The sequence below is a fragment of the Ictidomys tridecemlineatus genome, chromosome 4 (assembly GCF_052094955.1).
Source record: "Ictidomys tridecemlineatus isolate mIctTri1 chromosome 4, mIctTri1.hap1, whole genome shotgun sequence".
NCBI classification, from domain to species: domain Eukaryota; kingdom Metazoa; phylum Chordata; class Mammalia; order Rodentia; family Sciuridae; genus Ictidomys; species Ictidomys tridecemlineatus.
Genome location: NC_135480.1, coordinates 33,694,562 through 33,721,145, shown reverse-complemented (window position 1 = coordinate 33,721,145; position 26,584 = coordinate 33,694,562). Strand labels below are relative to the sequence as shown.

At 39.6% G+C, this 26,584-nt stretch overlaps 1 protein-coding gene across 9 annotated transcripts in view; it reads right to left on the bottom strand.

Annotated features, from left to right (window-relative positions):
- Mpped2 (metallophosphoesterase domain containing 2) overlaps nt 1-26,584 on the bottom strand; it is a 172,211-nt gene that overhangs the window by 107,522 nt on the left and 38,105 nt on the right. For 5 of the 9 annotated variants that reach the window (XM_005327456.5, XM_040284574.2, XM_021727838.3 and 2 more), the window contains one exon: nt 16,298-16,479. The exons of 3 other annotated variants lie outside the window; for them this stretch is intronic. In XM_005327456.5, coding sequence (XP_005327513.1) covers nt 16,298-16,479 — 182 coding nt within the window. Of the gene's footprint in view, nt 1-16,297; nt 16,480-26,584 lie in introns of those variants that run through there. One more of the 9 variants, XM_040284575.2, reaches the window with a different exon arrangement.

Genomic DNA, 26,584 nt, shown 5'->3' with positions numbered 1-26,584 from the left:
GTAAGCTCCTCCCTGATGCCTTCCACTGTGGAATCTCACCCTGTGGTACATTTTGGCTTCTTTATAATAAAAAGGAGACTCATGGCCCTGTATACTGACCATGAACAACAAATCCACGCTCATCATTGCAGAACTGAATCTAGATTTAAACAAACAAACAAACAAAAAATCCAACCATTTCCCAGGCAAGCAAATAGATCATACATTAAGGGTAAAAACTTGTCTGAGAATTTCTCAAAGAGAGTACCGCAAGGGGAGTTACAGAACAGTACAAGAACCCACACACGTTTCTGTTCGAGTTCTTTCTGATATTCTCCACGCTGCTTTACTGAGTCTTCAATCTCTCTGAGGCACACACACTCTGCTGCCTGAAGGGTACAGACTAATAACTCAGAGGCTGTCCCTAGCAGGTTGCCCCAGAGCCATCTGTGATGATCCCTAACCTGTTCGTGCCACTGTACTTTTTAGCATAAACATCTAATACAATCGCGTAGTCCTTAAAAACCTCGAAGGATTCTGTACCCAGATTGTCCCACAAGGATCTTATATTCCTACTCACCAATAGTATGCAAGCCAAAATGGAAACGTGATAAATAGGATAACTTTCAAACAAAGGTGAGAAAATCCATGTGGGATTTGGACCAGAAAGGCAGTGCTGATCCCTAATCAGTGTGTCCATGCTCAAAGGAAAGGCCCGGGCGCTACCCAGGAAGGCAGGCCAAAGCTAAACCTCTGGAGGCTTCAAGGTAAAACCATTAAGCTAGGTGGCTACTATTTATATGCTTTACTGCTTTTGTTGACACTTTTGATTAATTAAGCAGTTTTTGGTCCTTGGGGAAGTAGGCTTTAACTCGAATAGGTGCTGCTTATTCACTCCCATGAATATAGAAGGCAGGCCTTTACACCAACACCCACCCCCAGACTTTTCAAAGAACAAAACCTCCAGGAGCTAAAGCTATAGCTACTGAACAAAAGTCATACTTGTAGCTTCATTTTCTACCTGTTTCTATAGGGGAATGATTACAGTACTAAATGAACAAGTTTAAGGGCTCACCTTTTTAAATCATATATCAGAAACTTTTAGGCTTCGAGGTTACTTTCCAAGTTATGAATTTATCCCATGAAGAACATACCACGAAAATATTAAAATAGCAACTTGGTTTCCCAAGTCCACAACGACTCATAAATTACAGCTAACTAATCGAGCATTGCTATTGGTACTATTCTTATTATTGGTAAAACTACCACCACCCTAGCCACCACTGAAACAATTATTATATGATCTCGATTGGCTATAGATTTCAAATTGAAGGAACAAAGGGATATAATTCCACAGGGCTTGGTGGGCACTGATTCTTAAATAATTGAGTAGTATAATTTATTTAGAGTAAGAAAGTCAAGAATTAGAACACTGTCGTTCTTGACATTTTACAGAGGAATCAAAAACCCGAGGTTGTATATTTTGCTGTCCTCAGAGCCAAGTATAGTCTGCTCAAAATAAAAAGAAATTTTACCTACTGACCTTATTTCCAAACAAAGGAGAAACGGATAAAGCAGAGGACAAGCGAGAACAGAGACAGCACAGTTTAATTGCACAACTTTACCCAGAAATCAGGAGGAAAAAAAATAAGAGCTGTTCCCTTCCTACTTGTGAATTTTGAGCAGAATGTTTTTAAAATAGTGGGAAATAAAGAGTTTGCTTCAATTTCATAATGCCCACAAAACTTATTATAACAACATCTAAATCTGGTAGATCAATAATGCATGTGATAGTTAGCTGCTTAATTATTCATTTTGGATGTACCAAATGCAATTTTAAAACAAATTCCAGATGTGGAAAAAAAAACTAGGAAATGCAGACAATGTAACTAAAATTAATAGTCATTTTTTTTTTCTCCTCTGATGTACTTCTTTTCTGGAACATTAAAAAAAAACACTCTAATTTCCAAAATTAGAAGGGACATTTTGATTAAGGAACATAATAATTTCTTTTATAATTATATATTTTATAGGTTGTTACAAATACTAAAATCAAATGACCTAAATAGCCCGTGTTTCCAAATACTGCATGTGAAAATGACATATAATACAATATCAAAAGGTCACAAGGTGTTAGAAACAAATACTAGCATAAGAACATTGACCAAAGATAAGTGATTAAAAGTGAAAAAAATAAAAGAATGCTCATTTGGAGACACATCAAAAAACCCCTGAAGGCTGTAGTGTACGGTTGTGAAGGTTGTTGTCTACACAAGAGGAGCAGCCAGTGGGGTGAGTACATCTGCCTGTCATTCACCTAGTACGTACCCTCCGCCTGCAGAGAATACCTCGTCACACTTTGTACTGAAGCACCTCATGGATAAGCAGCTGCCCTGACCAGGAGTAATGTATTAGGAAAATACTAATGTATTTAAAATGAAAATGCAAAATTATCCCCACTCCTTTCCCCCAAGTAATAAAATAGAAAGAAAAGAAAGGAAAAAAAAAAAGAGGAATGAACAAAAGCAGAGGAATGTGATTATGTGTTCTGAACTGAATTTCCTCTATTTTGGCTAAACTATGAATGCCTATAAATCATCTGTCTTTGCAGGAACTATTTGGTTCCAAACTTTGGAAGGTGCCTTCAGATTTCCACAGGGACTCACTCAGCCAGGCCAGAAACACACACAGGACCTAGAGCATCCAAGTTTCCAGTACCACAGACATGTTATCACAGCATTTAGGATTTTGTTTTTTAGCACACGCTGGTCTGCAGTCCAAAAACCTTTCATCAAATAAACTGTACTTATTTGACATGGTGTTACTAATTTCACTAAATTTTAAAATGAATTAAGATACTCAGGCCATATCTTTGGGATCCCCGAAAATGTATTAGGTAACTCTCTAGGGTAAATGTATTCTTCATCTTTGACAATACAATATAAGAATTAGAAACAAAACAAATACATAACATCAGTCCCCTCCATTGGCCCCTAGTCCCTGAGATCCTAGTGTGCCACCCTTCCCATCTGCCATGGAAGAGCTCTGGACTGGGAGCACAGACACTGCACTTAGAGCCACGTGACCCCAGGTGTGGTCAGCCCTCTAAGGACTGCAGGATCCAGCACTATAGATCAAGACCTACTTCCTTGTATATTTGCTGGGAGGAGGAGGAGGCTAAATGAAATAACAAGTGCATTTAAAAAACACCCACCTAGCACAGTACCTTGGCATTTAATATATAGTGATTCTTATAACTATTTATTCAGAAATATAAGTTAAAAAATTATTTAGGGGCTGGAGCTGAGGCTCAGTGGTAGAGTGCTTGCTTGGCATGTGTGGGGCACTGGGTTTGATCCTCAGCACCACATAAAAGCAAAATAAAGGTATTGTGTCCAACTACAACTAAAAAAAATACATATAAAAAAATTATTTAGGGCTGGGGTTGTGACTCAGCAGTCGAGCACATGTGAGGCCCTGGGTTCGATCCTCTGCACCATATAAAAAATAAATAAATAAAGGTTAAAAATTATTTAGAAATATAAGTAAAAATACTAATTACCTAAGACCAAGAGTCCATTATAACCCCTCCCTCCTTAAGGTAGGGAAGCTATTTTGATTTAGTTGGATTTGGATTTTTGAAACTCATTGCAATGTATGATGCTGGATTGGATTCTAGGATAGGACAGAGAAAAAAAATTCATAGATAGCAAATTTGCTTATAGCATTATTAGCAAAATGAATGGCAAAATTTAAAGATGATCTGTAGAAAATATAATTGTATTGATTTATAGTTCTTGGTTTTGATAATTGTGGTGAGTTAACATAAACGAGTCTCTGTATTCTTAGGGAAGAAACATTGAAGTATTTAGGGTAAATGTGTGCAACTTACTCTCAAATGCTTCAGAAAAAAAAAATAGAAAATGGTAAAGAAAATGTTACAAAATATTAGCAACTGGAGAATAACCTGTGCCAAGGGCATACAGAAGTTCAATGTATTATTCTTGCAACTTTCCTGAGACCTGAAATTATTTCAAAATAAGAAATAGAAAAATGCTAATTAAAAACCCATGAATCCACCAGGGTGGGAGAAGGGCGGTCTCCACATTCATGATGGGCCTAATGTGGGGCCCTTCTGCCCCAGCACCTGGGACTCCACTCCACTTTCACTCCCCAGGCTGGTGGCCTGGCCTGTGTGCAGAAATGGCCGTATTGAATTTCAGAGACAGTGCTGTAATTATGTCCTCTTCCCTTTCATCTTTCTTGCCGGACTCCAAGTGAGAATGTGCAGGGTGAGCTAATGATTTGCCACATCTCTCTGATGGCTACTATATTATTTGCATCATAATATTTTCATTTCTTTCCCCTGCATATAATGCCATGTTGACAGCAAGGTCAGTTAAGTTACTATAAGGGATTTTTAATGAAAACAATTATAAATTTAAAATAACTGTGTTTAAAGCATTTAACAGTCACTAGGGTCAAGTGATTATAGCAGTTACAAGCCCCATGGGACATGTTCACACCAAAACAAAGTGAATAAATTACCTCAGCTGGCGCATGTAATCACTAAGTGACCACAGGGGTCAGGCAGAGTGGAACCCTGAAGACGTTCACGCAAAACCAATAATGAAAATTTATCAGTCAAAGGTGGGGAGGGGGGGAAACATCAAGAATTAGTGAGTCGAGTGATAGACTGGAAGCAGGACTGACTCTTCATGCAGCTTGAAAGGCCAGGGAAATGTCATTCAAAAACCCAAGGGACAGCTGGAATTAAGATTCCTGGAAACAACATGCAGGCAGGCTGGGGGAGGTGGGGAATTAAAATGGAAGCGATCTATGCAGTATTAGCCAAGTTCAAAGCTAAGTCAAAGGGTGTAAGGATGCCTGTTCTCATCCAGAAACCTACAGCAGGGCCTGGAAATGCACTTGGATTTCTCCAGTGCAGGCAATGATGAGAAGGGATGTTAACAATAAGCTGACAACCGTGAAATTTACATGGCGTTTGACATCTTCCAAGGATGTTCCTTAAACTTCATGCTCCCAATTCTGATAACTTCCCCTTGTTACAGAAGTGGCTGAATCTCTTGGAAGCAACAGACTCTGCTCAGGGAAACACACAAGGAAGCGAGGAAAACCAAACATTTACTGGAGAGTAATTGCATGCTAGAGCGTCTGCTGAGAGTATGATTTCAGGCGAGATCCAGGAGGAATGTGTGCCAGTGGTCTGGACATAGGATGGAGGGAAAGAAGGGATAAGGACCAACAGGAAAAATCAGGGCCAGCTCCATAACAGGGGTGGCTTTTGAACAGGGCTTTAAAGAATGAACAAGAGTTCTCAGAAAAAAAAAAAAGGAAACAAGATTTGAGGCAGGCAACGAGACCAACATGATAAAATATCCATTACTCTGCAAAACTTTCAAATGCTTACTATGTGTGCACAAGGCATGGTGCTTGCAACCCCATAACAATAAGGAGTTAGAGAGACACCATCTCTCTTACTTCTTATTCTTATGTGCTTGCTTTCATCCATCCAATCACTCAAGACACGTTTTTTGAGCAGCTCCTATGTCCCAGGTGCTCTTACAGTTACGGAGGACACAGTGATGGACAAGACACATCCAGACCATCACAGAGTGGCACTTAGTGGAGAAAGACTAACCGTAAATAAGAATCTCCAGAAATAGGCAAATAACACCTCACCAAGGAAGAGGTGTTTGAGTAGACTGAGGAAGATGGTGATGTACAAAAGTTCAAAGTGGGAACAAACTTGGACCAGAAAGTTTCCGTAGTCAAGAAGAGGCAGCAAGGGAGAAAATGGTGAGACACAAGCCTAAAGAGCCAAGGAGAAGCCAGAGAGATTGGTGGGAAGTGAAGCTGAACGGGCAAACCGGACCAGCTGGATCGACTCATGAAAAACACTGAGTGTCACAACAGCGTCTTGACGCTATCGGTTAGCAGTTTCCAAAATGCATTCCACAAAATATCAGTCTGACGGGAGGTCCCATGTGAAAAAGTTCCCCTGCCTCCAAGTCAGTAAAACTAGTGATACCATCATCAAGCTATCAAATGAGTTAATGAATGGAATGGGTCTGGCAACTGTGGTTGCTTGGTGTTGAGTTATGATTATGAGAGGATTCCAGGAAAGATGAGTGGCAGGCTGGACCCAGCCTCTTCAAAGGCAGGAGAGAGACCTAGAAGATCCTCAGGAGGTAAACCCGACAAAACACAGCCTCAGATAGAGAATGGGTCAGTGATAATGTAAATCAGAGGGGAATTTAGGAGGACGAGTAGTATCTGGAAGTAATTCAACTTGAGATATGTGTGTTTTGAGGTATCTGTATATCTTTGCCATCTATGTCAAAGTATCTAGTCTCCAGTTCCATGCAAGTATGAGAGAGAGAGAGAGAGAGAGAGAGAGAGAGAGAGAGAGAGAAAGATAAAAAATAGCATTCTCCCCCATATACAAAACCTCAGAGGGAATAATCTTGCAGGTGTTGATATGCAGAATTAGCTCAGGGTGAGAAATGGTGTCACTCAGAAGACAGAGTCCTCCCTGGTCCAAGGCCTTCCACTAACAAATGGGTGCAAATTTGGGTGAGATGGTTAAGTCCTCTGAGATCCACTTGCCTCATTTATAAGATAGGGAGATGATTCTAGTGATGAAGATCTGGATGCGAAATGGAATGACATCTTGTTCCCTTCTGCATTCTCAGCACCTACCATAGCAGGGCCTGGCCTTAGAGGTCAAGTGGAATATAGGCAAATAACTTGAAGATGATGTCTCTTCATGTTCTTGATATAAGGATCCTTCTCTAGTGCTTAGGATAGCACATTTGGGGCCTTCAGCTTTCCCTCACGGACTAAAGGGTTTGAAAAAAGTTACAGTGACATCATTTAATAGAGTAAAATGGGGAAAAGGAAAGAAAAAGTGCTCTTTTTTTTTTAAAGAAAGTGTTTACCTGACCTTTTCTGTTAAGCTGCTGAAGCAATGATTATATGTGTCTTGCCCCCAACTGTTTCTCTTTACAATATGGGAAGATTTCAAAAAAAGGAGGCAGCTTTAGAATTGAAGGCTGGAGCAGTGGAGTCAACAGCCAGTGACTTTAGATGCCTCTCATCTCCTGTGCTGGTTCCCAATGTGACCCCAGGCTGACCTTCCACCTTTCCAGATCTCCATCCATCCATCAGTAAGACAGGGCTAATACTGTCTGCCCGTATCCACTTCCCTGGACCATTATAAGCATTAATGATCTCATATACTCAAAGGTACTTTAAGTCCTTTGGAGGCAAGATGTCATATAAATTAGAGGCATCATAATTAATGTAATTTGAGGAAATAGCTGCCCATCAAACCAAAGATTAGGTTCACGTGGATCACAAAAGACCTAGTCATCATGTTCTCAGGTCACCAACAATTCCTTCTAATGGAACAAAATCCAGTCTTACATATTTGTGCATATTCAACTACTCTGTTTAGGTTCATTTTCCTCCTCAAGTATTTTAACTTAATTCCATGCCAAAACTGAATTCTACTTGTAACGTTAGCTTTGTCCTTATTGACAAGATGTACTTATATATGAATTAGAATATGGAGGAATTTACATCAGGAGAAAAGATTCTTCATGAAAAGAAGGACAAGCAGGTAATGATGAATAAACCATTATTTGGAGCAAATGAATAATCTTATCTAATTACAGATAAGTAAGTGGGGTGCATGGTATTCACATGATAGAATATATAGGCTCCTATTGAAATTCTAGAATTATACACTAAGAAGGAGGAGAGGAGGAGGAGGAAGAGGAGGAGAAGGAAGAGGAGGAGGAGGAGGAGGAAGGGGAGGAGAAGGAAGGGAAAGAGCAGGAGGAGTTGAAGTGGAGAGGAAAACTCTAAATTGCTTGAAATAGAGAAGGAAAAAAAAACTTAAATTCTAAACCTAGAAAGGAACTTGGGGAAATCAAACTATGAAAATCGAAAAGTACAGCACATCAGGTATTGTTTTGTGAGCAAACCAAAGATGAAGAAACTCTCTGGGTATTAAACATTCAAAAACAGGAATCAGGGAATTCTGGGCTTTGGGGAACTCTTGGGCATAGTTTCTTCTGTAAATTGTGGGAAAAGTCATCTCACTTGCCCTTCTTAACGCCTCCTACCTTTACCTTTTTATTAGACATGATATCGAGTGATCATAAAGTTCCAGTGATGCTGCCCCTGCTCACTTCATTTCTGAAACTACTCTTTGGAACGTGCTAGGCACCCCACTAGTGGCCGTTGTCACGGCATCACATCATCATCATCCTTGTTGCTGTTGTTTTAATGGCATATCCAAACTTTCCCAGTTCACCAGCTTGAGTTCCTAATAATTTTGATTGTTTAAAAAAAAAAAAAAAGCAGAAGCCTTAAACATGCAGACCATGCCTGGTAAACATGTGAAAGAGTCTTAAACATGAACAGGAAACTGCCCTTGATATCCCTCCTGAAGACAGAAGCTGGGGGGCAGGGCTGGCCCAGGAGGGAGGAGTGGTGACCCTGCAGGGCAGAGGGAGTGGTCAGAATGTAGAGGGGAGACAAAGAGAGATGACAGGAGACTGAGACAAGGCACGGGGAGAGGACAGACTCAGCCCCCTCATGGCTGGTTCAGAGGCTAATCAGAGTCTAAGAGCAAGGGCTTGTATGTCAGTTCCAAGGTCCTTAGAAAGGGGACAGTGTCAGATTTCTGGTGGCCAGGCAGGACCACAGTGCTGATGCTTTGCTCTATAAATTCACAGTGGCACAAGAAACTACAAAGGCACCTTCCCCAAAGTTCTCTCTTCCCTGTGTCCCTTGGTCTTCTCTGTCCTGAGGTGAAGAGAAACCCAGCAACAGAGCAGGAAGCAGGAATGAGGCCAGCTCTGACATCACGCCAGATTCCGACTCCTGACCATTTGCCACCTGCACGCATCAGGTGTCCTTTGTCCTATTTAACCTCTCTCAACAGTCCTTGAAAATCAGACAAGCTGAGCACTAATGCTTCTTTTTACATAAGCTGAAGATGAGAATGAACAATGCTGAAGCCAGGATTTTAACACAGCCAGACTAAATCCAGCACTCACACTCTTAACCTGATATTGTATGGCCCTTGTACACATCAATACACACATGCACATATACCACACCACAGTATGCACACAAGCTGTTAAATGTAGTTATTATGTGAATTGATAATCTCATTTATTCACCTGTGTTATTATTTACTTTTTTTTTTTACAATGATCATATTAGTTTTCACAAGCAGCAAAAAAAAAAAAGTCTGTGGTCATTTTTTTAAAGCTCTTAAAGATTTGCTGCCAATGAAGATGTTCAAAGACACGTGACCCAAACCCTCAACTACTACAAGAACATTAAGGAGAAATTACAATCTTTACAGAGGGAAACCTGATAACATATAATAAAAATGTCTTTTTAAAAAATACATATCATTTGAAGCAAAATTTTATTTCTAGGAAGATAGCCTATAAATATATTTAAAGATGTTTGCAAAGAGAGAGAAAGAATGTTCATCACACCAGTGCATACCATAGTAAAAGAATGGCGACATCTCAGGTGTCCAGTAATAGAGATGAAACTAAATAAATTAGAGTACATCCATACGACAGAATCCTACACCAACGCAAAGCATGGTGGACCAATTTTTTAAAGTTAGTTACAAGATAATATGCACTGCTCCATTCTTTTTTAAAAGTAGCCATTATACTAGAGCCCCCCAAAATTGAATATTTCCTGCTACTGAGTATATTCAAAATAGAAATGAAAGTAAAAATGTTTCTCAAAGACTGCACACCAAATAGCAATTGTTTTAGAAACAGAATTACAAAGGAATGTGTATTTTCTACTTTGCACATTTCATATATTTATATTCTTATAATATATGCAATACAAGTATTAATAAATTATTAATTATTAATTAATAAATTATAAACAATAAAAGTATTCTTTGGGGGGAAAGTATTTTAGCCATATTTATTAAAGTGGAAAATTGTCTGTGATATATTGTTTTGATGAAAAGCAGACTATGAAATGGTATTACTATTTTTCATAAAAGATATTTGTGAGCATGTGTATAGGGGCATGCATGCATCTATAGAAAACATTTAATAAGGACTCATACTAAAATAAGTGATTATATCTGTCCATGGATCATTTGGTTTTCTTCTTTTCACTTACTGCTATTTTCTAAGTTACCAGGAATGAACATGTATAATACGGGTTTATTATAAGAATAAAACAAACAGCTCAGCCAGAGAAGGCTATTTCTTAAAGGCCAGTTCTGAAACTCTGGGCCAGTAGCAGGACCACTGAAAGGAACACAGTCTTAAGAAAGGGGTAAAATCGATTTGTATATCTAAAATCTGAAATGCTGGTTGCAGTCACATTCTATTATAACCATGCCTAATACAATGCTCCTAACAAATATATATAACCTTCTTCTTGAGATTTTCCTTGGAAACATTTTCATTCTCCTCTTTTGGCCTGGGGAAACTGAAGCTCTGAGCTTTTAAAAGACAATCCAGACCAAAGAAAGCCATAATTAAAAGTTCATGGCACTGGTGCTGTGTTAAAAGGGATTTCTAACTGAGTAGACTGTTATGTATAAACTTTCAGCTGAATGAAGACCACCCAAGAACCCTGTCTTTCTAATTATCATATAAGAAACTAAACAGCAGCAACAACAAACTCTTCTTAAGTATTTCTGCACAGTATATAGGAATCATTAACAACAGCCAACTAGATGTTATAAATTCTTTGAGGATAAAAGGAATGGGAAGGGAAGGGCCTGTATATACAGTACTGTGTAATTTTAAAGTTTGGGCCAAAACTGCAAGCAGAAAAAAAGTCTTACACCTTTATGTTCATTGGTTCACTCAGTGATTCAATAAATATTTGTGTACACCGACTATGTTCCAGGTCCTATACTTAGAACCCGGGTTATGAAGGGCACCCATTAGGTCCACAGAGCTATCTGGGAGGGAGAAAGACAAGTGTGATTACATAACAAGGGGGACAATGTCTGACCAACATATTCAAGGAAGTGACTAACTATGACAAAGAATCTGTCACAGAGGATGAGAGAGTTCTGGAGGAGAAGGCCACCCCAGGAAACAGGAACAGGATTTGCAAAGGCAAGGATGTGGAAAAGGACACACTGCATTTGGGAAATGGGAAGAAATGGGATGTGGTTGTAATTGAAAGCTGGAAATAAGAAGTGGATGTGCAATCAGAGGACAAGACCTCCTAAAGCCCCCTTGTGCAATATCCCACAGCCTATGTGGGATAATCAGGAAGAAGGCTGACAAAGGTATTCTGAAAATGAGAGGACAGTAGGGATGAAGTCAAGTGAACAGTAAAGAATACCAAACAGGCAGGAAGAACACAGGGCCAAAGTGAATATGGTAAACTGCTTACAAAATGCGCCTTCAGGCAAAGTGAGAGGAGAAGCCACTGATGTTCAGGGTTTTTTTTTTTTTTTAAAAAAAAGCAATAAAAATAATCACACTTTAAAAGGCAGGTACTTTACAGATAACAAGTGTACATTTAAGTCAAGCCTATGATCAGGAGAAATTTTTGCCAAGATTAAAAAATAAAAAGAAAGAAAAAAATAAACTGCTATAATGGTTGGGTGGCCAGGCCTCATTCAGCTCACCCAAGACTCTTTGTGACGTACCCACAGCACAGCTGTGTTAGTTAGGCACAGTAGTGCACGCCTGTAATCCCAGAGGCTCAAGATGCTGAATCAGGAGGATCGCAGGCTCAAAGCCAGACTCGGCAACTTAGTGTGGCCATAAGCAACCTAGTGAGACCCTGTCTCAAGATTCAAAAAAATAAGTAAAACATGCTGGTAGATGTGGTCCTTGGATTCAATCCCTGGTACAAAAAAAAAAAAAAAAAAAAAAGCAGAGTTGAGCTAAAATACTAATGGGACTATGGGATATAGCATTTAACTCTCTCATTCTTAAAAGAATTTGGGGGAAAACATTTATGAATGTCGTCTATTTTCCACATTTCTGTAGTCTCTGGCCATAAGAAGCCACCTACCTCTCTCTCTGACCCTGGACTGGTTCCCTTAAAGACAGCAGCAGAGAGAGGCAGATCGTTTGTAAGGAGGAACTATTGGGATATCCATCCCATCAGCCAGACTAGGGTTTGGGGTCTGTCTGATGGACCTAAAATCAGACCCTGAGGTCACCTCCTTGTGGTATTAGCTTAAGGAAGTTCCGTTCACCAGGGCTGTTTCCTCGGGAGTAAAAAGGAATCCCGTAATAGCAACTTTGTAAGTTATTAAGATTGCATGAAATGATGCATGTGACAGGGGAGGGGACCCTACCACCCACAGACAATGTGTATTAGTGTTCCCCTTCCCTGACCCATTCAAATTCCAGTCTCAACTTGATCATTCATCAACAGTGACCCAGGGCAATTCATTCAATCCCTCCGGCCTCAGTTTCCACTGCTATTAAATTAGCAAGCAGAATTCAAGGACCCCAAGGCCTCTTCCAGTTGTAATCTCCCATCCAGTTAGTGTCACTGTCTAGGAGGGAAATGTGTTTCCAGCCTCTAATTTTAGATATTTTGGTGCTCCCTCTTACAACCCTAAGTCCCTCTTGAAATCCCCAGGGTCAGCCCCTTTTAGCTTCTGCCCATCAGGGTCTATGATGCTGGCTTTATTGTTACCATTTGTACGATTGGTTGAAAGTTGTCACAGATCAAGAACTGTTTTAAGAATGGTGCAATCTTTAGCACAGAGTATATCCTCACAACAACCTTGGGGCACATTTTCTTACTACAATGCCCATTTTACAGATTAGAACATCAAAGCTCAGGAGTTCAAACAACTTACCAAAGTTAATGAATTCAAGGCTGGACTTTCCCAACTGCTCATAACCCCAACACTCTATTCTACGTTCCTGTCCTTTGTCTGGGTAGCTGGCTTGAGTTCCATCTTCTTATGGCCCTGAGCTGTGTGTGCTAGTTTGTATCACAAAGTACCTTATATTAATAATTTTACATGTTATTCCTGCCAGGTATGACAGGGAGCTCATGGCAGGATTCTCAGGTCTTACAGCTGGAAGGTCAAGAAAGCATCAAGATGGGCAGGACCTAAATACATCTTTCAAACCTATGCACTCTTAGCACATTACCAAATAGCTATGCAACTTCTGCATGAAGCTTCCAGGAGCTACATCAGTTCTTTTAATTCAAACTCAGTCAGAATATCACAGAATAATAAAAGAAGAGGACTCACATTTTAGAGGTAAGAGCTCAGGGTTTACTGCCTGAGTGACCCTGGATAGAATCCTTAGCTTCTCTGCACTTCTTATCTATTAAATGACCTTGAGTAAGTTAACCTTGCTGAACTCGGGCTCCTCATCCATTAAAATGGGACTGACATTAGCAACTTAGAGGAATGTTATAGGTGAAGAAGGAGTGCCTGGCCTGTAATAGAAACATTTATCCAGTGGGAAAGTAGGGGAGCTTGGGTTATGACCAGGTTGTTTTCAATGATCAGAGTCATCTAGATGGTAGAAAGATGGAAATCAATCAGAAGTGTAAGTGCCTGCCTGATCTGTGAGACCTCTGCTGCTGAGAGCTGAATGTACCATTGTGGTAAGGCCCTAGGATGATCTGACCTGACTCTGCTCTTCCAGGCTACCTGGCAGCTCTTGTTGGCAGCACCCCTTCCTAGGGAGAGGTTCCTGATTGGGCCAAGTGGCAGAGTGTAATCACACACCATTTCTCACCCTCTGAGCACCATGAGGTTGCCCTGGTAACAGTGAGCTATTCTCAGCCTTCTCGATGGGATCCCAACTTCTCTACCCATATCCCATGGGCTCCCTTTGGTTTCTCATTCTGCACCCCATGCTGAAGTCTCTTCTCCCTGCCTCACAAGATCAGAGGAGACGTAAGAAAAGGAGGAACTGACTGTGCAGCTGGCCTTTAGCATTTTATTTCCTTATCATTTTATTTCCTTAGTTACAGCACATTTCCATTTATGGAGTACTTTTTGCCTTATAAAATCTCCCAGTGTTTACTTCTAATCTACTAAATAATTCCTCTGACCTCTTCTTGTTTTTATCCTTTAAATATCTGTTGATGGTTCACTCACCACATTCTCCATTCAGTTATTAATGGCCCACAAAAACTCACTAGCAGCAATCATTTACTGATTAATCTGCACAACAATCCAGAAAGACAGGTAGTATTAATCCTTAGTTCTGCAGAGGGAAACCAAGGGGAAAAGAGGTGCATTCAGTTGCCCAAGGTCAGTGTCTAAAAAGATTATAACCAGGATCTGACCTGTGTCTTGTCTCCTGTTTCTGTGAACACTCCACAATGCAGCTCCCTTCCTCCAGAAAAAGAACTGTCCACTAAGCTCCTGAGTATCTGTGTTGAGATTCAGATGTCACAGAATAGCTTAAAATGCCCAAAATTCACCCCCAAATAATTTTAACTATGAAGAGTTCACAAACTTGGCTAAAATAAAGAGGCGATTGTCCTTGAAAGCAAATTTAACAGAGGCAAAAAAAAAAAAGTGAAAAGATAGAAATTAGAGACCCAAGCCTGCTACAATGGTATTGAGAAAGTCACTTAACTTCTCTAAATTTCTGCCCCACCTAAAAAAGGAGGTGATTATGCCAGATGGTATTTAAAATGTTACTGTTTTAAATAAGATTGAGCATAAAAGAGCACAAAATATAAAAGCCCCCAACATCCAGCACTGCTAAGATCCTGGTAAAACCGTTACATTCGTTTTACTGCAGGGAAACAGCCATGGTGCTGTTGGAAAGCAAAATGCCATAAGCAGCAAGAACCACAGGAATTTCACATCCTTTGACCTAGAAATTTAACTCAGACATAATGTTTTATCCTAAGAAATAAGTCAATGGAAGCAAAAAGACATACTCATGGAAATGCACACTTCAATGCCAGTTACCAGAGGAAAAACTGATATCAAAGTAAATGTTCATTTTTGTAGAAAAGTCATACAAAGTTAAGAAACAGCAAACAAGATGAACGTCACATTTCTATTAAAAAGGATAAATAAGAAAATTACATAAAACCATTTAAAATCTTACCAACACTATTAAATGAAAACAGCCAAAAGTAAGGTGTATGTATTCTGACTCAACTGCTTATAAGTTGGATTGATCTGTAACATCACATTTAAAACCAAAATCGTTATGTTATTAATTAGGCTTGTTTATTTTTTTAAATATTTTAACCATGTTTAAAGAATAGTATTTCTCTTTAATACATACATTTTATCATTTAACCAATCATTTAAAAATTTCTCAAACCTTACTCTAGTTTGATGGGAAACATTTTAGTGTTTTTGCCTGAATCTCCTTAATACTTTTTTGCCTGACATATTATTCATGACATTAATCTTCTGCTCTTCATGTTATAATTCCATAGTGTCTTTAGAGTTTCTAAGCTCTCAGAATGCTATACTTCTTTACTTCTTTCTCCCACCTAAGACAATTCTTATAAATATCCCCCCCCTTTTTTTTTCTCTTTTTAATGGATCAGGGATTGGATCCAGGCTCTGATGCATGCTAAGCACATGCTCTATCACTGAGCAACACCCCAGCTCCAGATCCATCTTCTAATAAAGATATGAATAATCCCCAGACTGCTTTGCAATACTACTTGCAAACTACCTGACTTAGGACCCAATAATTTTTCAGAACCCACAACCTGTGGGTACCTTTCCACAGTTCCAGGGTAGTTTCGTATTTTAGATTTGTTGAGTTTTACAGCAGGATGTGATTTTTTTCAGGGATCGTCGGCACCCTCGAGAACACTTAAAAAAAGCTGCTCCTAAACAGCACTGTGCTAGAGCAACTTCACTTCATATAAGGACTGTTACATCCTCTTCCATTTCTTAGAAATGTTCTCTCACTACTAGGTCATTTGTACATCTTTGATCCTAATATCTGGGAAAGATTGCAGAGCCAGTGAATTAAAAATATGATTCTAGGTCTCCTGTGTGCCAACGCATACCCTCATTAAAGCAGAATGAGTGAGAGGAGATCGGTTTCAAAGCTTCCCATCCCTCTGCCCCAGAGCCGCCGAGGCCAGGCACTGAAAGGATGCACAGTAAAATTAAATATCTAAAAATTCATCTTTAATTAACAGAATTGGATTAAAGCTAGACATCACCGCATATCATACGAGAAATGGCTGAGCTGGCTTCCAAGTGCTCTAATTCAATTAGGACGCAGTGAGTGACACTCGGACGGGAAAGGTTAATTGGGGCCGCCAGAACGCAATCATTCCTTACCTAACCAGTCATTAAACTTCTTAACCTCTGAGGGCAGTCCCAGCTCGGTGAAATCGCCTGTGTGGAGAAGGATGTCCCCATAAGGCATCTGGATACCATCTGTTCTGGAGTGTGTGTCTGAGATGCAGACAAACCGCGTGTGGCCCGCTGGTTTTGGAGTGTCATATGGGATGGGGTCGACCCTAAAGTAGACATAACAGATCCCATAACAGTTAAACATATTAGAACCCTGGCAATTGTCATCGCACATACATATCGACTGTTACGTGAACACACCCAAACCAACCAATGCAGAGGCAAAAGGACCCACAGTAACAGGGGACATCTGGGAGCATGAAGGAGATAGCATCCCTCATCCACAACCCCACTGGACAAATTCAAAAAAGTCTTACTTACCTGGTAGGAAAATTAAAAGGGAAGAATATCTTACCTGGAGAATCAGAAATATAACCCAGGAAATTGATAGAGTGATTAATAGTGAAGTTTGGGGATATTGAACCCCAACTGAGGAAGCAAAATTATGCTATTTCTCTCTCATCATGCTTCAATTGATCCCACTACTCATTAGGAGATGGATAACTAATTTATTCCTTCTTAAACATGCATAACTTAAGCAATGAACTAATTTACAGAGAGCCGTCTGCACAGGCTCTGCCAACTGAGATGCAGAGAGACAGCACTTACATTTAATTTCCTTTCCACAACCATTCAACACCTGTATTCTTTCTGTTTTTGCTAAGAGATTCACAAATCAAATTGTGGAGAGGGAAATTGATGCCAAATAACAAGGCTTAAAAGAAAAAAAAAACTGGATGTTAAAAGAACTTTGTCAAGCTCATCTTTATACCATGAATTTATCTGCTGTCCCAGTTACACCTCAGGTTACAAGGAATGCTCAGGTGCCTTGGACGAAAGATTCTATTTCCTAATCAATGGAAGTGTAACTGATGTGATTCTGCAAGCTGTATACGGGGTAAAATGGGAGTTCACAACCCACTTGAATCAAAATGTGAAATATGATATATCAAGAACTATATAATGTTTTGAACAACCAACAATAAAAAAAAGAAAAAAGAAAAAAAAATAAAGTACGCCTTTTAATAGGTATGTATGTGTCTACATATACATTAATATATGTATGGTTTTAGAGACCTAAGCACTGTGAAATTACACCAGGGCATAAGAATCAAAAGGCAAAGTGATCAACCCGAAGCCAAGAAAATGAAACATAACATTCTCATTTAATTGAGTGTAACAAAGTGTACTAAATAAACTTGGTAAAGAAATGCAAATGTGATTCTTGGAGCATACAGTTTTAATTATTTAAGAGGTTGGTAGCGGAGTTAAGGATGTTTTCACTATATTAACTCTCCACTGACAGCTTCCTTTAATTTCTCCGTAGGAATGTCTGCTTACTTTTGGATTATGGGCGAAAAGCAGCAGTTATAAATGCAAAGAGAAGGTCACAAGAGAAGCAAATATGCAATGCGTAGATTAGAGAGTAAAATGTTAAGTAAGGAACAATATTTCATATCACAGCCCCGCCCCAGATAGTTAGCATGCAGCAGAAAACACACTGAAAGCTCTAGATTCCAATACATATTGCCTGACAGGCTTTTTTGTTGTTGTTGTTGTTGTTCTATACTAGGGATAAAGCCCAGGACCTCACACACGCTAGCTAGCACTCTGCTACTGAGCCATACCCCATCCCTTTTCATTTTATTTGGAGATGGGTCTTGCTAAGGTGCCCAAACTGCCCTTGAACTTGTAATCCTCCTGCCTCAGCCTCCTTCATAGCGAGGATTACTGACATGCACCAGCATCCCTGGCCTTTTTTTTTTTTTTTTTAAGAAATAATCTGTTTTAAGAACGGCACTTTCAGTGAATAAATAAAGACACTGGTATAAAGCCCAGACAGTCTAGCATTTTTTCAATAGTTGATCTTTTAATTTGTTTTATTTTTGTAAGAGAAGAAGGAAATTAAAGAAGAAAGAAAGAACAAGGAAAAGAAGGGAGGGAGGAAGAAAATGTGAAGGGTTACTGGATGGGTCAGGATTTTAACGTCTACAAAAAAAATAATCCTTTTTTTTCTGTAAAAGTTATAAATGAATATGCTGCTACCACAGAGAAAGTTCACTAACCCTCGGAGACCTTGCTAGTAACCCAAAGGCCTTCCCAATTACATTCAATGCTGTTTTTACACATAGCAATGTTTGGTGTCTTTCTCTGTCATGGAGACTAGAGTACACTCCATCTCAGTGGTTCCAGTCTCACCAACAATCATCACCTGACTTGTAAAAGTACTTTCTCCAGAGAATAAATGATTCTTCGATGCCACCCTCAAAAAATAATAGGTAATGTCCCAGTACCAAAAGTTAAGATGGTCAATGGAATGGAATTGTCAGGATTTACACTTAATCCACAATATTTGAAAGGACGTTTAATAATCAATCACTGGACCATCAAATGTGAATAAATTCAATATGATGCATGTGTGTACATATGTGTCATAATTTTCCAGTTTTCCTCCTAATGGTAATCCACAGACACAACGCCCAATTCTCCCCTTCTGCAATTGGGCTGAACTACGGGCATAGCGACTGCATCAAAGTCCTTGGGAGTCTATCCCAATTTATAGGGCCAACACTGCCATCATTTTGAATTTATTAAATAAAAGGTGGCAGAGATGAAATCTTAGTTTTGATTTTCATTTCTCTAATTGCTAGAGATGTTAAACATTTTTTCATATATTTGTTGATCGACTTTATTTCTTCTGTGAAGTGTCCATTCAGTTCCTTAGCCAATTTATTGATTGGGTTATTTGTTTTGGGTTTTTTTAATGTACTTATATGACTATACCACCAATGTGATTCTACAAAGAATGAGAAATTCTACTCCTTTTATGGATAATGTGTCAAAGTGCATTCTAGTGTCATGTACAACTAATTAGGATAACCACCCCCCAAAGTGGCAGATATGGAAACCCCTCATGTGAACAGGCCCTTACTCTATGCCTCTACCCACATTAGAGCAGCCAGCCATCCCATGGTATAGGACTCATTTGCCACCTTGGCTCCATACTGAGCAGTCAACTTTCTGAGACTCTGGGGAACACCAGTCAGTTATTTAATCACTTCAACCTCCTTCCCCACCTTCCCACCTCCTCCAGAGAAATATTTAAACATCCAGCTGAATTAACAGTTAAATAAAGTCCAGACAACATAAAAGTAGGGGGCAGGAAAAAGGAGGCAAGTGATTCTTCTCAGCTTTGAGCTGGAATGACATGAAGAGTCCAGGGAAAGCTTTGGCTGCCCCATCCACATCACCAACATGATGTCATTCATCCAAGCAAAGTTATATGCTTGGAAACTGTACAGAGGATTGATAGGAAACTAGGGGGAGTGGGGAGCATAAACATGCAAACCCAAATGTAGACAGAAGCCCTGAACCTGGAACACTGATGTACTTTGTTCCTCACAGGACTAAGGACACAGGAAGAGACAGAGTTTCAGAAGGCAAGACAGACAGCATGCCAGAGCCTCACTGCAGGACTGCAAGGCACCTGGGGTCATAGGAAGAAAGGCATTTCTTCCCACAGACACTCAGAGCTGAAAATAAGACGTCTGGTGGAATGGGCAAGTTGCAGTGGAGGTAATTAAAGTTGAGACAACCCTAGGGAAACAACTACTCCCAAAATGGGCATCTGATAAACATCTTGAAAAGACAGAGTCAAGACAGCCAGACATTTTCACTCTAAGAGCATGTCCAAGAGAGACTCTGACGCTGCAGGGAGATCCACCTTTTCACATTGTGGGGAGACCCTCACACTCCATTTTCCTCCTTAGTTAACAACTTTACCACTTCCTGTTTATGCTGCTGACTTCGCAGATGACCTAACATTTCCCCCAAGGCATCATGTCAAATATCCTAGCAAGTGAATATCTTACCGAGGCAATCTAACCCCCAGAGCCAGATTCAAATATCAGAGTGAGATTTGCACATCCGTTTGAGGACACCCAGGGGAAAATAAGATGACATGGGAAGATGAGACAAAAACACGGCGTTATAAAATCCCAGAGCAGAAGAAAAACCTCACAGGGCATCTGGTTCAACACTTTATATGATGCTTGAATTTCCTCTACCCCTTCCTTATCTGGTGCATCTAAATTTTCATTCCAAGGTTTCCAGAAAAAGGGAGATCCCAAGCCCACGTCCTATCTACAGCAGGATCCGTTTGGGGTTCGGCTAGTTCTACTTGCTAGAAAGTTGCTGTTCTAGATTCTGCACCTCTAGGAAAGCTGAGCAAGGCCCAAAGACTTGGCCTGGAGCCTGAATTGTTGGGTAACTAGTTTGGCTGAGTCATTTGCTTTGGGCAAATTTATTAATTCCTTTGAGCTTCATTTTTTTTCTCATCTGTAAAATGGGAATAATAATTTGCTACACCACTATGAGGATATTAACTGTCAATATACAGGATCTGACATAGAATGCACGTTCCAAAAAGAGAGATGCAGAAGAGCAAGGGTGAAATGTGTTCGACTGTTAGAGCCAGACTGCGAGGCTCTGAATCCCACTCCACACGTTATTAGCAAATCATATTAGTGATCCAGTATCAGGACTGGGTGTAGGGATCAGTGGTAGAAGGCTTGCCTAGCCTACTCAGGGGCCTGGGTTCAAATCCCCAGCACAGAAAAATGTGTGTGTGAGTGTGTTTATATATATATCAGAGAAATAGAAAAATTTAATTTCTTTGATCTCTCTTTCTACAGTAGAAGATAATAATAGCTAGTCTCGAGAACTTTGCAAAAAATTCATGAGAGGGCTGGGATCATAGCTCAGTGGAAGAGCACTTGCCTCACCTGCGAGGCACTGAGTTTGATCTTCAGCACCACATAAAAATAAATAAAATAAAGGCATTGTGTCCATCTTCAACTAAAAATATTTTTTTAAAAAATTAATGGGAGATCACATACACAATACCTAGCACAGTACTGGACCCGTAATCCAGTCTTTAAATTCATTATGTTCTTTCCCTTACTACTTCTTTTTTTTTTTAAAGATAGAGAGAGAGAATTTTATTTTTTTAATATTTATTTTTTAGCTCTCGACGGACACAACATCTTTGTTGATATGTGGTGCTGAGGATCGAACCCGGGCTGCACGCACTCCAGGCGAGCTATCAGTTGAGCCATATCCCTAGCCCCCTACTTCTTTTTTTTAATCCCTTTATTTTATTTATTTTTATGTGGTGCTGAGAATCGAACCCAGGGCCTCATATGTGCTAGGCGAGTGCTCTACCACTGAGCCACAACCCCAGCACCCCCTAACTACTTCTTATTCCTACTTCTGCACTCTGAAATCGTCCCTTTTCCATGTGATAGTTCTTCAAATATTTGAAAACACCTATAATGACCCCCTGAAATCTTCTCTACTCCGTTTAAGTAGTCACAGTTTGTTTTACCTTGTGTGATGTGGTATCTGGTGCCCTCAGCAATCTGACAATCTCCTCCTAGATATAACCTCACCAGTCACAACCTTTCTATTTGCAGTGTCAGAATTCATGGCCTGTGTGAATTCATAGACCAATGATCCATTCATCAAAGACAAACACTAAACCAGGCCATGGAGAGGTGACAGTGCTGGATTTGCTGGCAGATTTTCTTAGGGGAGGACTGAGTGACCATCTTAAACTGTTTTCTAATTAATTCTCCAAGTTTTGTGCCAAGCCTCAAATCTTGTTCTTGATGCTTGATCATCAGATGGTTATGTATCTCCTTGCATATTCAAACAAATAAACCACTCCCATTTATTCAGTCTTGACACATTACCCATAAAAATATATGATACATTACTGCTTCCATTATGGAGTTCTCTTCTGACCATGTCTGTTATTTTTTCCAATAACACATTCATTCAGTGTCATTGATAGATTTTCAGAGAAATGTTATCATGTGGTTTCCTGCGTCATGGAGTTCTTCTTGAGACCATATGTTTAGTAAAACCCTTTGTGCACGCAATTAACCTGTATTTCCATGTGAGAAATAAAGCATTATCCTCACTGAACATTTAACAGGATTTCAATGTGTTTAGCATCTCGTAGTCCTCTTTAAAACCCCAATGTTGTGCTTATGCGTTCCACTGACTTTATCTATAAAAGTCTTCAGTGTAACATGAGAGCTTTCATTCTTATCACAAAATTTAGATAGCATAAAAGCTAAAAATTTTTTTGTGATGTTAAACCATCAAACCTAAACATACTCTGATAAGACAAATGCAAAACCTGTAAGCACAACAATGAATAAATAAATACCAGGCTTACATTAACAGAACCACAGAATTTTTATAGTAGAAGGGACCTTATCTAATCCTCTGCTTAACTTTGTTGAATATCATCTTTGTGATCTTTGTCTTACTCGCTTGTAATATGACTTAATGTGGGTTAAGTGTGTTATAATTTTACACAAGTCATTTTTACTTTTGCCCTGAATATTATCATCTATGCAGTTATAATTTGGACATGTCAGTTTCGTTTTTCAACTACACGTCAAAATAAATACATAACTATTAAAATTTTGTTTAAGGTCTGTCTACTCTAAAGCATCCTGCCTAACACCAATACTATATATTCCACACTTTGGAAAACTGATCAGGTTTAAAAAGACTCACTTTAACAAAAGGAATCAGAGCTGGAAATAGAACTCAGGTTTCCTAACTTCTAATGTACTTCTCTTTCCATCCACTTAATTTTGAAAGCTAAAATGTTTCTGCACTTGGAGAATAAAAATGAGTTTAGCTATAACAAAGTGCCAGAAAATTGATCTCCTGAACTCTGGTGGGGGGGAGGGTCATTAATAACTACACATACTGCTCAAAATTACTACAGTTCATTGACAAAATTTCCAAGGTTTAGTTTTTCCTGTCATGAACTAATTTGCCATGTTGGTTATGCAGTCAAATGGAGGCCTCTAAAATCTCAAAAAGAAATGCATATTTCGTTGAGGGAGGGAAAAATATATAAGTTTGATTTTTAGAACACTGGTGAAGATGTCTGTATTTGTCATTTGTAGAGATGTCAAGTCACAAGTGAAAAACAACTATGTCCAAATTTTCTTTTCCTAACAGGTCTCTAAAGAGGGACAACTTTTACTGACAGATAAACTTTCTTATCTGGTTGTGGAGTCCAGGGACTTTTGCACTCTTCCTATATTTATTAGCAATCAGCAGTGTGCCCCTGGACAAGTAAGTTCCCTTACTTTAGCCTTTGTTCCTCAAATACTGAAAGAGGAACAAAACCAAGGATCCCAAGGTTCCATGGTTAGCCACCTGGCGTATACACTGCCCATTCACTGGTGAAAGATTTCAGAAACAATGTAGTCTGTGAAGTCTCTTAAAACATGTCTTTTTGCTTTGCAATTTTATTTCCTGCTTTCCCAGACAGTGCAAAGGTAAATGCATTCAGATCCATCCAATTATAATCAGAATTAGCATATGATGAGAAGTGAAATTACAATTCAGGTCTGTACACAGAATTTTCAGATATAACTAGTACAAAAGGAAACAAAAAATCCAGAATTCCAGATACCACACAAAACCAAAATGAAAGAATATGTTACTGAACTACGGTACATCAGAAATGGGGCTGTTCATATTTTCCTAAAACTACAAGCTGATGAAATTCTCCGAGCTTAGCTGTCATGCTCCAGAACATTCCCGGTGCTGAAACATAGTAAGCATAGCAGAACCAGATGTACAAATATACTCACATTTGTACCAAGGGCACTGCTTTCCTTTAACTGCTGAACTGCTGTATCAACACTGTTCTATCACCAACTAATTATAGCTAACAAAGCCCACTGCATGAAGTGTGTGTCTCCTCTATTTTTTCCGAGTACAAAAGTACAGTGCTGACATTCAATGAATATTAAGTGGTAACAATTTAATTCTTTGAGCACTGCATGCAATATGAATTCACCATCCTCCCAGTGCCATTTGAGGTGTTTCCATAGCCATCAGGGTAGCGATCTATGTCAGCCACTAAAGCCCTCAGTTGCCATATTGTTGGGTTATAAATAACCCACTGGAGATACACCGTCCAGAGTTAAATGTTTCTCTCTTCTGTCTTGACAACCACGTTAATCAGCTTAAAATTCTGGGTAATGGCCCTGAATTAGAGAAAAGAAGGCACACGCAGTCTTCCGAGCTCCCATTATTCCACACATCCAGTTGATCGGGTAGTTGGTTAACAACCATTTCTTATGCACCTACCTATGGTAGGTTCTGGGAGGACAAAGAAGCTACAAGCATGACTCCTTCAAGTCTGTTAATTGAGTATGCAAAACATGCTTATTAACATAACTGGTAACAATTCAGTCATTCACAAGCATTTACGGAGCACCTTCTATGGGTCATAGATGACGTTAGGTGCTGGGGAAAGAGGTATAGACAAGTCTGAGATGGTCCATGTGATACATAATGGATGATTTATTAAACAATGTGCAAAGTGTTGTAATCAATAATATTCGAGGTGCTGTGAGATATAGGAGAAAATACCTGGCATAGCCTATGGGCCAAGAAAGGCAGGGAACACTGGGCACAGAACCCAGGGCAGCAGGTCAACTTCAAATGAGTGGGACAATGGATCAACACTCCTGGGGTCTCAGAAAGAGAGGGCAAGAGAAGGCATGAGTCTGGGACTTGGAAAGGAAACAAGCACGGGCCTTAGGAATCAGAAAGAAAAGGTCTGTCTAGGCCATGACAAGAGTGCTGTGGAAGTATTTAGCCAGCGTGGAGACTTTCTGGGTGTGGCTGGAGCACAGTCCCTAGGAACAGAAGACTTGAAAGGCTGGTACAAATGGAAGCTAAACCTGAGAGAGCCAGACGGTGGGGCCTCAATCTGGAGGCCCCAGGAAACACTTTTCTCCCCTGCCCAACAAGAGGTGAGGAGGGTCACAACGACAGCTGACTTTTAGAAAACTGATTTGGCTCCATGTAGGATGGGGGTTCAGCAGAGAGCACTGGAGGAAAGGCTGGCTCAGAACTGACGGCAAAACCCCTAGGCATACGATGATGAAGCCAAGGCTCAATCCCAAAGAAAAGAGAAATGAAAGAACATGAAGGAAAGGCTCTGGAAAACCAAAGACATCATCATAATCGTGCAGATGTATACTGTAAAGGAGGACTAAAGGAACAGTCAGAAATGAACCACAACACCGACACTATGAAGTCTATTGTCACTCCAAGTTATGCCCACTTTTGTCACCAATCTGAACACTAACATGGAGTTGGGGGGTTTTTGTTTATTTGTTTGTTTGTTTTTAAGAAAACAACAATAATGGTAATGATGAGGCAGCGGGTAGATCTCATCTTTTTCCCATCTTACACACAAGAACACTGAGGCTCAGATTAAGCAATATGGCAAAGGCACTGGGCTAGCAAGTAGCTCCGTTCCATCTGATGGCTCAGCACAGGCTTTTATCTTCCATTTACACAACACACACATCTAAGAGCAGACTCTGTCCTAAAGCAGGGCACACAGTTTCAAATCAACTTCAAGAACAAAGGGTAGATTGTTTCAGACACTGACCCACCTGAACTGTGTCCTCACCTAGCTCTATCCAGTAGAAAGAACCTCAAGGGACATCAAAAACACAAATAATTCTTTCTTTTTTATTGTTGCAGGAGGAAGAATGTTAACTCTAATGACTTGTGCAAACAAGATTTTTTTGCACTCAAAGTCTGCAAAAATGGGACTAAATGCCATCTTTCTCTACCTTTCCAACTCATCAAAGCCAAGTTTTCCAAGGCTTAATGGCTTACAAGTAGTTGTTAAGGGGCCTCATTGTTTAGTTAATTGCGCTCAGCACTAGGGCAGGTAAGCACCAGTGCAGGTAACTTCATATTTGCATGGTTAATGGACCTTCTTTAAAGTGTGTGGTCATTTCAGTTGGTCTTAATGGTCTGAATATTTTCTTCCAACTTTGGATTGAGTTGATATACTCACTTTTACAGAATTGGTCACGATTAAAGAAAAAAAGACCATTTTATCCAAGTATGAAAAGTCATTTAAACATGTTTCAAGACAAATGCATATTTATAAGACCACTTAACATGGTTGCAACATTTGATGACCTTTCAAAACTCAATCCGAAACAATCAACTTTAGACAGTATTTGTCTCTCTGGATACTGTTTTGTGGTGATAAAAAACATATATACTTTATATTATCCTATTTCATCCTGTATCTTTATCCCTTTGCTGATCCACTAACTAGCCATAAAAGTTACACGG